This window comes from Propithecus coquereli, unplaced genomic scaffold (assembly GCF_000956105.1).
Source record: "Propithecus coquereli isolate 6110/MARCELLA unplaced genomic scaffold, Pcoq_1.0 Scaffold241, whole genome shotgun sequence".
In the NCBI taxonomy this organism is placed as follows: Eukaryota; Metazoa; Chordata; class Mammalia; order Primates; family Indriidae; genus Propithecus; species Propithecus coquereli.
The window spans coordinates 103,957-116,942 of record NW_012147964.1 but is presented as its reverse complement, the minus strand read 5'-3'; the positions used below and the strand labels follow the sequence as shown (position 1 = coordinate 116,942).

Sequence of the window (12,986 nt, the reverse complement as noted above, 5' to 3'; positions counted from 1 at the left end):
TAATAGTCCTGGCCTGTAATCCTAGCACTTTGGGAGGCCGAGGTGGGAGGATCACTTGAGGTCAGGAGTTCAAGACCAGCCTGGGCAATATAGCAAGACCCCGACTCTACAAAAAAATAGAAAAATTAGCTGGATGTAGTGGTGCACACCTGTAGTCCCAGCTACTCAGGAGGCTTGAGGCGGGAGGATCCTGTGAGCCCAGGAGTTGTAGGTTGCTGTGGGGAGCTATGATTCTGTCACTGCACTCCAGCCTGGGCAACAGAGCGAGACCCTGTCTTCCCCCCGAAAAAAAAAAGTTTGTATGTAGTGTGTATTTTAAAAAAATGTATCTTCAAAGCACCAAATATCTAACTGCTAGTAGGAAATTACTGCGTTGAGACTGCAAGAGGACAGGGCTCCAGAGAGGGAACAACAGGGCTGGTTTTACCCTTGGTCTAGAAGAGGCAGCTTAGGGGCCAGTGTGGGCTTTAGGTATCTCCAGGCTCAGGGGTAAAGAATGAGAGTCAGGGACTCCCTTCTTGGGCCTGGGACCCCAAAGGGATGTATCTTAGACATGAGAGAACTAGAAGCAAACCAATCACTCTGTGTACTACAGCCAGGCTTCCCATCACCTAGAGACCCAGAAAAAGCCGCGTGACCACACTGTTTAACTATCAAACAAAACTGACTTTAGTGCAAAAAGTGCATAACACTTTAGTGTTATGCCCAGATATAACAAAGGTAATTTCATAAAGATAAAAGATCCGATCCACCAGGATGACATAACAATTCTGAATTTGGTCATTTGATTGAACTACAAGCAGAATAAACAAACTCAAAATCACACCGAGTGATTATAACATACATCACTCCATGGTGGATACAATAAGGAGACAAAAAAAAAAATAGTAAGTGAAAAACAGCCAGATTTGAGCACAATTAACAAACTTGACTTATGGTACAAATATAGAACAATGACCCCAATAACTGTAGAATATACATTTATTTTTTCAGCTCAAACAAAACACTACGTTTGACCACGGGTGCTGTGTAAGATAAATCTGTCATTTCAAAGAATTAAAATCCCACAGAGAGTATGTTTTCTGACCACAATGCAACTAGACTAGATTCAATAACAAACGTGCAAAAAGAGATCCTCCATATATTTGGATATTAAGAGATGCACTACTGTATAACACATGGATTAAATAAGAAATCCTAATGGACTTTACTCATATATATTTCTCTGCGTAGACTCCAGCAGAAGTGAGGAAAAAATAAACAGGAAAATGAAGATGACTCCAAATGGAGAGAAAAAAAAAAAGTAAGAATTGATTTAATCAATATATTAATATGGAAGCAAATGAGTATCCTCTAAAAGTATACTCACACGGGGTTGCACACAGATAACTTTACTAGTGATTTAATTTTACTAGTGATTTATTTTTTTATTTATTTTTTATTTTTTCAGAGATAGAGTCTTGCTCTGTCGCCCAGGCTGGAGTGCAGTGGTGTCATCACAGCTCACTGCAGCCTCAAACTCCTGGGCCCAAGCAATCCTCCCATCTCAGACTCTCCAGTAGCTGGGACTACAGGAATGTGCCATGGAGTCTGACTACTAGTGCTTAACACATATAATATTTTGAGTATATACAATATATTGAATTATACATCCCAACATATGAAGCATGTTCTCAATATCACTATTATTTGTGCAGTATTATTCTGCCCATTTTATAGATGTTGAAACTGAACTCAGAGAGTTAAGTTGGCTGATAAATGACAGTGGGAAACTACAGGAATGCAAGATCCAGTAAAAAGCTGTTTGCCTGGAGAACCCAGGATGAACCACTCTGCTAGGAAAATTGAATTATGGAAGAGTCAGGATGTGTGGAATACTCAATATTTCATTCCCTTTGACTCATCCCAGAAGCCCACACCCAAGGTGGTAGGCGATTACAAGGACAGTGTTCCAGAGGTGAGTTTCCTCCATGCCCTCTTCATGTCCTTGTTCCTTAGGCTGTAGATGAAGGGGTTCATCATGGGAGCGACCACGGTGTACATCACCGAGGCCACCGCGGTCTTCCTGGGAGAGTCAGAAACTGCAGAACTAAGGTAGACCCCAACACAAGTCCCATAGAACAAGGAAACCACAGACAGGTGAGACCCACAGGTGGAAAAAGCTTTATACTTCCCACCTGTCGATGGGATTCTCAGGATAGAGGAGACAATTCGAGCGTAAGAGAAAATTATCCCCAAGAGGGGACCCACACCTAACAGGGTGGTCACTAAATACACCAGGATGTTATTGATGAGGGTGTCAGAACAGGCGAGATTGAGGATCTGGGCGATGTCACAGAAGAAGTGGGGGACCTTCAGGTCTGTGCAGAAGGACAGTGGCAACACCATCAGACTGTGCAGTAAAGCGTTCAAAGTGCTGATGAGCATGGAGAGTAGAATCAACAGGGCGCAGAGACGGGGGTGCATGATGACCGTGTAACGCAGAGGGTGGCAGATGGCCACATAGCGGTCATAGGCCATCAGGGTCAGGAGTAAATTGTCCATACATAAAAAAACCATGAAAAAATACACCTGAGTGAGGCAGCCTGCATAGGAGATGGCTTTGCTCTCTGTCTGGATGTCCACCAGCATCTTGGGGACGGTGGTGGAGGTGAAACAGATGTCAACAAAGGACAGGTTGGAGAGGAAGAAGTACATGGGGGTGTGGAGGTGGGCGTCAGAGCTGACGGCCAGGATGATGAGCAGATTCCCGAGCACCGTGATCAGGTACATGGACAGGAACAGCCCAAGGAGGACGGGCTGCAGTTCCAGATCCTCCGAGAGGCCAAGGAGGAGGAATTCCGAGACACCTGTTTGGTTTTCTGATTTCATGTTGTTGAAAAGTCTGATGGAAAATAGAGACATGAATTGTAATGAAACAGACACACAGTCATCACTTGAGGGAAGTCTTTTTTCTTTTCTTCTTTTTTTTTTTAGAGACAGGGTCTTGCTCTGTCGCCCAGGCTGGAGTGCAGTGGCGTCATCATAGCTCACTGCAGCCTCAAACTCCTGGGCTCAACTCCCGATCCCCCGCCTCAGCCTTGTGAATAGCTGGCACTACAGGCAGATGTCACCACGCCCAGCCGATTTTATTTTATTAATTTTTTACATGCAGGGTCCCCAGGCTGGTCTCACACTCCTGACCTCAAGTGATCCTCCCACCTTAGCTTCCTAAAGTGCTGGGATTATAGGCGTGACCCACCACGCCTGGCCTGTTAACTCTGTATCATCCAAGTCTGCTTATAATTGCAAATCTCAGGTATTGCTGGAAATTATAATCTCCGTTCTCTACTGCCCATTAACATCATTAATCCATTCCTTTAAATATTCTGTATTTCACTATTAGATCAAACCCCTGCATTGGGACCTGTGTATCTTGCAAACATTCGGGCCACTTAACGAGATCATAAACCATAGGACAGTTTATGGAGCAAGGGGAAAAGGACATTAGTCCATCCATGACAAAGAGAAAAGAAGTTGAGCTTCTTTTCTTCTGTGTTCATCTGTGTCCCCTCAGATGAACAATATGCATATACTTTAAACAAGCAAAGGTCTTAGTGCTAGGGAGATAGTGGATACTCTAGAAATATTAGCTATAATATTGCTGTTGTTATTATTTTTATTAATAACAGAATAGTTGTTATTATTACAAGAGTAGGTTATATAAGAGAAAGTTGTTGTGGTTCTATTTAACACCCTTCGATGACACTCAGACCTTACCTGCTCCTGTTCTTCATAGGGTCACGTCCAAGTCCGGCACAGGAGCGATGGGGTAAGTTCCATCTCCTGGAAAAATCCACAGTATGGGCGAGACTTAGATCCAACTCTGTCCCCTCTCTGCTTCGGGATCCTGGGAGACTGATTCTTGGGCCCTGCAAAGAGACCAGAAAGGACTGAATGAGTCTCTAGGTGTCTACCAATGGTTCTTACAAACGAAGGGATAGAAACAGTCTGTAATGAGTCCCCAGGGGTGAGAGGCCAGGTGACAATGAGAATCACAGAGCTCTCAGCACGCAACCTCCAAGGGCAAAACAGAAACAGAATTGGTCATTTTTGAGGAAGACAGAAATTACGATAGCACTGTGGCTCTCCAACTTTAGTGCGCATCAGAATGAATGCTCCTAAGGGCTTTGTGAAAACGTAGATCTCTGGGTCTTACCAGAGAGTTTCCAATTTACTAGATGTGGGGTAGAGCCCAGGAATTTGCATTTCTAACGAGTTCCCAGGTTATACAAATACTGCCCATGAGGGGACCCCATTTGGAGAGCCACTGTTGGATTATAGAAGTTTCTAAAGCATGGTGTAGAATCAGCCACATCTGGGTTCAAATCCTGGGTAAGGCCAAGGAGGGGAAACCTTAAACCCGCTTTGTTTGAGAAACAAAACAAATGGGAACTAAAATATTGTCCTTACACCCCAGGAATACACATGAAAAGAAAAAATATAGCTGGGTGCGGTGGCTCACACCTGTAATCCCAGCACTTTGGGAGGCCAAGGGAGGAGAATTGCTTGAGCCGGGGACTTCCAGACCAGCTTGGGCAACATAGCAAGACCCCATCTCTAAAAAAATAAAATAAAATTCAGGGTGGTGACAGCAGAGCCATAAACCAGGAGGCCTGACTGCTGGTCTGGGGACAATATTTAGAGAACCTTTGCTTTAGACTTTCTACTTAATTAAGCTAAGACTATCCCAGATGGCATTATTAATAATAATAATTTAGAAATTTCCTCCAGAATTTACAAGGGATTTCTGTGTCTCCAGGATGACTCCATAGATGATCACGGGGGCTGAGTTTCTCTCCAAGATGTGGATGTTTAAGGCAAATCAACCCTCAAGAATTTCAGGGAGACAGTCAGTATAGTTTCTGGACAAGACACATTTTTAAAAAAGTGACAAAGTGTCCTTCTTTCTGGTCTGGCAAGGGTGAAAATTGTGCTGATAGGGGACATGTGGTCTTTTTATAGTTGGTGTTTTTTTTTTTCCCCTGTTCCTAGGGGCCTTATATCCAAAACTACTCATTAGCCAAATTGTTCTGCCTTCGTTCCAATCCCGCAGCAGAGGGAAGGAGACTGCCGGCTTGCCAATTACCCGAGGGAGAGCAAGCCTGTGCCCACTCCTCTCGCCTGCCTCTGTTCTGTTCCAGAGCTGAAGCTCACAGCCAGGGGCTGACTGAGATGCCCCACAGCAACGACAATCACCCTTTACCACGTCCCACCTGTACTGGAAGTCCCCTTATCTTCTAAAATATATGTTTAAAATACGTTTGAAAATCTGTACCTGTAATCCTAGCACTCTGGGAGGCCGAGGCGGAAGGATCACTTCAGGTCAGGAGTTTGAGACCAGCCTCAGCCAAGATCAAGACCCCATTTCTACTAAAAATAAAAATAAATTAGCCGGGTAACTAAAAATAGAAAAATATAGTCGGAGGTGGTGGCACATGCCTGTAGTCCCAGCTACTCGGGAGGCTAAGGCAGGAGGATCACTTGAGCCCAGGAGTTGAGGTTGCTGTGAGCTAGGCTGATGCCACCACACTCTACAGCCTGGGCAACAGAGCAAGACTCAGACTCAAAAAAACCAAAAAAATAAAAATAAAAAATTTTTCAAAAATCTGTAATCTTAAAAATTCTCCCTGTACCCTGGTTGGAAACACTAATTATTGCCATCTCCACAGCTTCTAGATTTTTGTTCTAGGAGCATCTGCTCAGGGTAGCCCCCCGTAAATCCCACACTAGGGCCAGGTTCTTGGTGAGTACTGAACTCTGACCTTTTATCTCTTGCCCAGATTCCTTTCTTAGACCTGGTGGGTCATGCCTACAAACCATACAATCTCATTAAATGGTTTTTTTTTTTAATTAGCCCGGTTTAATGTAGCTTATTTTCCAACCGGAAAATAGCATCCCATGACAGATAACAGCAGACATCCCCTGCCGCCCCCGGCCACCATCTTCATGTAAGCCTCCAAGTCTTTATACAAAGTTTAACTCTTTCAACCAATTGCCAACTAGAGAGTCCCCAAAACCCACCTGTGACTTGTAAGCCCCTGCTTTGCGATTTCCCTCCGTGTGTTGATTTATGGTTTTACCTCCAATTGCCAACTAGAGAGTCCCCAAAACCCACCTGTGACTTGTAAGCCCCTGCTTTGCGATTTCCCTCCGTGTGTTGATTTATGGTTTTACCTGTCATTCCTGTCTCCACGAATGTATGAAACCAAACTGCAACCCAACCACCGCGGGTGCATTGTCTCCGGACCTCTTGAGACCAGCGTGCCTTTCGGGTCATGATGGCTCATATTGGCTCAGAATAAACCTCATAAAATATTTTGGCAGAATTTGGTTTTTCCATCGACATTTGTTTGGGGTTTTCTCATGTGTGTTCCTGTCATTAACAGAGCTCATCCAAGATTGTACCGGGACTCAAGACTTGGGCAAGTATGTGATTAAAGTCCACTCTGTCTGTGAATTACAACCCCAAGAGAACAAGAACTTGTCCGCTTTTTTGTTGTTGTTGTTTTCTGGTTACAAAAGGTAGAGATGTAAAAACATAAATTCAAAGAATAACTCATCAGTCTTTGCACACTGTGGCTTACTTACTTAACACCATATCAGACCCAGATAAGAGCTGAGTAAAGATCACCAGTATGAGTCAAGAAATTATTTCAACCTATGAGTTAGATGCTATGATCGAAACCGCCTATATTAAAATAATGTAAAGCCATAAGGTGAAAATAGTAATGAAAGTCTGATTTCTCTGACAGTATAGCGATCGCCAGAAGTTAACCAGCCATTGTTCCCTAACTTCCCCATTCCCCACTGCGGTAACTGCTTACTGCTTCGGTGGCACTTACCCCCTTCTTGACAGGGGCGAGATTTGTGACTTCCCCACCACAGCGTCTAGAGATAGCATCACCATTGTAAGACCTAAGACTGGACGTTGAGGTATTTTTCAGACTCTGCCTTCAGGGTCAGGGGGACCCACTGACATCAGCTGGATCCGTGGGCAGGCGTGGGAATAGATCCAGCAAGCCTTGAGACCCCCCCAACCCAGGAAATGTCCCAGATGAGAAGACGATTTCTGCTTCCCAACCCTATGAGTTTCACCCCCAGCCAATGAGCAGACCCAATTCCCTAGCCCTTTGTTGGCCAAACCACCTTTAAAAACCTTAGCCTCCAAATTCTTGGGGAGATGGATTTGAGAAATTACTCCCATCTCCTTGCCTGGCACCTTGCGAAAGTAAACGCTTTCTCCACTACAAATCCTGCTGTTTCTGCATATTGGCCTTTACTGGGCTGTGGGCAAGGGACCTGGGTGGGCTGCAACATGATCATACCCATAATAGAGATGAAGAAATTGATCACTTAGAGGCAATGATTTGCTAGGAAGTCAGTACAAGTTCTGATGTGTAGCACTGGCTGCATTCCGTGGTGCAAATTCTCTCACCAGTACATTTCAAGAATTTCTTTTTAAATTTTTATTTATTTATTTATTTTGAGACAAGGTCTCACTCTGTCTGTCACCCATGCTGGAGTGCAGTGGCGTCATCATAGCTCACTGCAACCTCAAACTCCTGGGCTCAAGTGATCCTCCTGCCTCAGCCTCCCCAGTTGCTGGGACTAGAGGTGTGCACCGCCACGCCCAGCTAATTTTTCTATTTTTAGTAGAGATGGGATCTTGCTCTTGCTCAGGCTGGTCTCGAACTCCTCACCTCAAGTGATCCTCCTGCCCGGACCTCCCAGAGTGCTAGGATTACAGGTGTGAGCCACCGCACCTGGCCCCTATATTGTTTGTTAATTCGTATTGTTTTTATTGTTGTACTGTTATTTTTTTAAATGTTTTTGATTAAAGATTGGTTGAATCCATGAATGTGGAAAGCGTGGATATTGAGGGCCAACTGTGTGTGTGTATCCGTACATACACACATATGTGTGTGTCTGTGTGTGTGTATATATAATTATAGTTGCTTATATGTCTGTAGTCTTGACTTTCATAGGAATTGAAATCAGTGTGCTGAAGAGATATCTGTATTCCTGGGTTCATTGCGGCACTATTCACAGTAGCCGAGACATGGAATAAATTTAAGTGTCCATCAACAAATGAATGGATAAAGAAAACATGGTCTGTATACACAATGGAATACTATTCAGCCTTAAAAAAAAAGAAGGTAATTCTGTCATTTTCCACAACACGGATGAACCTGGAGGCCATTACACTAAATGAAATAAACCAGGCACAGAAAGACAAATACTGCACGATCTCACTCGGATGTTGAATCTAAAAAAAGTTGATCTCGTGGAAACAGTAAAATAGTGGTTACCGGAGGCTGGGGTGGTTGGGGTGGATGGGGAGATGTTGGTCAAAGGATGTATGATCGTGGTTAGATAGAGAGCATCAGTGCAAGAGACCTATTGTCCACCATGGACGATATTAACCGTAATTAATGACCATATCTTGTATTCTTGAAAAATGCAAGTGTCAAGTGTTCTCAACACTTTTCTTTTCCCACACCTAAAATTGTAATCAGGAATCATGATATCATTGAATACATAGATTTGCCATTGGCTGAACCTAAAATAAAGACTAAAAAACCAATTAGAGAAATATGGTGTGTCTACGTTTGCAAGGTGTGCAAAATGGAGGTGACCAGACACTGGTGGAGGGAAGTCGATGGCTTACAGCTGACCTCATAGGGTCGGGGAACAAGCCATCCTGAATTCCGCCCTTGTAGAGTTTTGATCTTTGAGGATTTGCACTGCTCTGGGATCAGAATGATAATAACATTGTTTGACTAATGAGGAGCTGTGGATATTGGTCCCTCAAGGGTTGAGATACTTCCAGTAGTCTAGTCTGTCTGTAACACCCACACTTAAAAGTCCTTTTCAGCTCACGCCTGTAATCCCAGCACTTTGGGAGGCTGAGGCAGGAGGATCGCTTGAGGCCAGGAGTTTTCCAGACCAGCCTGGGCAACATAGCAAGACCCCTGTCTCTACAAAATAAAATAAAATAAGTAAATTTTTAAAAAATTCCTTTCCCATTAAAGAAGCAGCACACTTGAGCATCCTTCTAGATGTGATTCCTCTTGCCCAGAAGCCTGGTGTCCCTGTTGGTCCCTTTGCCCTTCCTGAGGACAGATCTTCAGTCTTCATCATTCAACATCTAGGGGAGATGTCAAGCATCCTTCTTCAGTGATGTCATCCAGGTAACCGAATGTCCCTTAATGTTTGGAAACGAGAACAGGTATTTCACTATAAGTTTATCCAGGGTGATGTGAGGCGAGTACATGGATACGATTGATTAGAACGAAGTCCCCGTGGGTCTCCTGCCTACCTGTCTTCCATCATCTTTACTTGTTCCTTTGTACCTTTTCCCCAATCCTCAAACAACCCCCACCCTGCCAGTCTCCTCCCCTCTCTTTGTAACGACCAAGACCATTTTCCTTCTTAGCAGGAATACGCTCCTTCCTGAACATGGTGACTGTTACAAAATGCTTTGACTTGTACTTAATTCTCGTAGCAGTGACAGCAGGAAGGCCTGGTTAGTCACACCTTATCTTCCAATTCCTGATTTTCAAACACACCTGTGTATTGTCTCTGCTGCCAGGCGGTGAAAACAACCTCCTTTTCCTGAGCCGTCATCTGCTTCTCAGATAGGAGAGTGTTCTAAAATCCTCTGACATTTCATTATAATCGTATAACGTAGGTAGACAGAAACGTTGGTAACCAACACCTTACCTCCCCTTTCCTGCCACCTGACATGTTTTTGTATTGTCTCTGTTTCTTGGCTCTGAGGTCTCTGGGGATCCACGTAGAATCGTCAAGCAGACTCCCTAGTCTCTCTGTTACTCTTTATAAAATTACCCAAACGTGGTAAATAATCAGAACAATGTAGACAGTGTAATTATTTTTCAAAATGGCCACCCCTTCACTCTTTGCAGAATTAACAAGTGTTGACACTTTGTTAATTCGACTTCATGCCTTTTTTAAAAAGTAACAAAATAATATACATAGAGAAGGAACACCTTTTATATTGTCTTTGATTAGTCTTCTTCCCTTCCCACCATGGTGTCTACCACTGGTGACACTCCACTTGTTGGTCTAGAGAATATGTATTTGTCGTCTTGTCAGCCTGTCTTTTCAGCGGAAAACATGGAACCCAGCAACGAAACGACTGTTTCAGAATTCTTTCTGCTGGAGGTGACACAGGACGCAGAGCTTCAGCCCGTCCTCTTCAGCCTGTTCCTGTCCATGTACCTGGTCACCGTCCTGGGAAACCTTCTCATCCTCCTGGCTGTCATCTCGGACTCCCACCTCCACACCCCCATGTACCTCTTCCTCTCCAATCTCTCCCTCACTGACATCTGTTTAAGCACAGCCACCGTCCCAAAGATGCTGGCAAACATCCAAACACGGAGTCAGAGCATCACGTATGCGGGCTGCCTCACCCAGATGTACTTTGTTCTGATTTCTGCAACTTTGGAAAATTTTCTCCTCGCAGTCATGGCTTATGACCGCTATGTGGCCATCTGTGACCCTCTGAGATACACGGTCATCATGAACTTTCGTCTCTGTGGCCTCTTGATCCTCCTCTCCCTGTCTATTAGCATCATGGATACCCTGCTCCACGATCTGATGGTCTTGCGGCTGTCCTTCTGCGCAGACCTGGAGATACCCCTCTTCTTCTGTGAGGTTGTGCAAGTCATCAAGCTCGCCTGTTCTGATACGCTCATCAACAACATCCTGATATATTTTGCAGCTGGCGTATTTGGAGGTGTTCCTCTGTCTGGGATCATTTTCTCTTATACCCAAATTGCCTCCTCTGTTTTGAGAATGGCGTCAGCAAGTGGAAAGTATAAAGCTTTCTCCACCTGTGGGTCTCACCTCTCGGTTGTGTCCTTTTTCTATGGGACAGGTTTGGGGGTTTATGTCAGTTCTGTGTTTACGCACTCTCCCAGGAAGACGGCAGTGGCTTCGATGATGTACACTGTGGTCACTCCCATGATGAACCCCTTCATCTACAGCCTGAGGAACAGGGACATGGCAGAAGCTATAAGGAAACTCGTGGGTAGGATACCTTCTTTTCCGTGACTGTGTCATCTGTTTGGGGCTAGGGTTTCTAGAAGGCGTCGAAGTGAAAGGTACACTGGTGCCTGATACTTCTCATCACCAAGTTATTCTAAAAGGACTAGTTCACATAATGGTAAACACATTTTAACTTGGCTTGAAATCTGATTTGCATTTTATATAGCTCTAGGATGTTTCGAACGTGAGTTCTATTCCCTATCCTCAGTGCGTTTGGTCGTTGCCAATAGAAAACAAACCTGATCATGAGTTCTTGTTATAGCGATTTTGTGGGGAATGGACTTGTTGGAAGGGAAATGGGAGATGTTGGAGGGGGCAGGGAAAGGATCAAAATGAGGTTGTGGTTAGCAGAGACTGGATTCTGCCCGATCTCATGAAGAGGGCCATGCGGATTGCACCCCAGAGTTAAGGCTACTATGAGATATGGGTGCTGATCTTTCATTGTCCAATTCAGTAATTCCTGTGACTGGTCTCTGTGCAGGGCAGCGGGAACACCAGCAATACTGAGATTCATTGTCAATAAAGCTGCTATAATTAGATTATTACAGGGATTTGAGATATTTGGACTTGATCAGTGGGGAAGCTCCTGTTTCTAAGAAGAAACTTTGATTTAATCGTGGGTACGCAATGAGAACACTGTCTTTCATTACAAGGAAGTCAGAGGCAGGGAATGTACCGGAACAATAGGGTAGGGGTTTATCCAGTCCTTCCTGATGCAGGTTCATGCTAGGACTGGTTTTCCACATGGACCCACATAGCCGTGAAAGATGCATCATGATGCCCGGAGACAGAAAATTGACTATCCTTCTGTGGGCCTGCTAGGAGTAGAAACTCTATGTAGAACAGATATTTTTTTCTTTTTTTTTTTTTCTTTGAGACAGAGTCTCACTCTGTCACCTTGGGTAGAGTGCAGTGGTGGCATCATAGCTCACAGCAACCTCAAACTCCTGGGCTCAAGCGATCCTCCTGCCTCAGCCTCCTGAGTAGCTGGGACTGCAGGCACGCACCACCATGCCCGGCTAATTTTTTCTATTTTTAGTAGAGATGGCGTCTCACTCTTGCTCAGGCTGGTCTCGAACTCCTGGCCTCAAGCGATCCTCCCGCCTCAGCCTCCCAAAGTGCTGGGATTACAGACATGAACAACTGTGCCCAGCAGATATATTCATAATCTTACAATCTCATTGGTCTCCCATATTTTTACCACTTACTTCAACAATTAGGTTTGTTTTATTGGCTGCTTTTTCTGTTCTGAGCAATAAGATAAAATAAATAATTACTAGGTAGTCTGGGCAAAAGTTGGTAATATCCTTCTGGCATATTATTGGCTTTGAAACCTTCTCGTTGATTTATTTGATAGGAATATGTCTGAGTTTTCACTTTTCCCCTAAGCCATCTTCCCTTGTTGTGTTTCTTACTGATCTTTAGTGGAGTCCACACAGAGAAACATAATCAAGTAAAATTCATCATGGGTTTGACATCTTAAAGGATTGGCTGCCATCTTAGGGCCCTCCTGTAAACTTTTTAATGTGTCTTTATGAGGAAAGTTATTTTCTGGAAAACTACTTTGCTTTGAGAAGCAGATGTTGAGTGTAGGACAAGAGAGAAATAAAGGGAATTAAGTTAGGAAGATTTGGGGTAGTACAATCTTACAATCTTTACAATACTTGTACAATACAGTACAATCTTACAATACTTTTCCCATTAGCTCAAAAAAGTGGAGTCATTGATAAGAATTATCTGCATGGGTATGGGGGAAACAGTGGAGTCTCAAAGAGACATCAGTGTGATGACTGTTGTGGTCTACATGGGAGATGGATCTGGCGGTGTTGTTTTCAGCACCACGCCTGGGAAACAGCTCCCTGCCGGTGTCTTCT

The 12,986-nt window shown here is 44.1% G+C and overlaps 2 protein-coding genes across 2 annotated transcripts; one reads left to right on the top strand and one right to left on the bottom strand.

The window, feature by feature from the left end:
- Positions 1-1,935: 1,935 nt before the first annotated feature.
- On the bottom strand, positions 1,936-2,871 carry LOC105811838 (olfactory receptor 7G3-like). Its single transcript, XM_012646111.1, has one exon. It carries the CDS (start codon positions 2,869-2,871, stop codon positions 1,936-1,938), a length of 936 nt encoding a protein of 311 aa, XP_012501565.1.
- A 7,308-nt stretch (positions 2,872-10,179) lies between these two features.
- Positions 10,180-11,118, top strand: LOC105811837 (olfactory receptor 7G2-like). The gene has a single exon (XM_012646110.1). It carries the CDS (start codon positions 10,180-10,182, stop codon positions 11,116-11,118), a length of 939 nt encoding a protein of 312 aa, XP_012501564.1.
- The last annotated feature ends 1,868 nt before the right edge of the window (positions 11,119-12,986 follow it).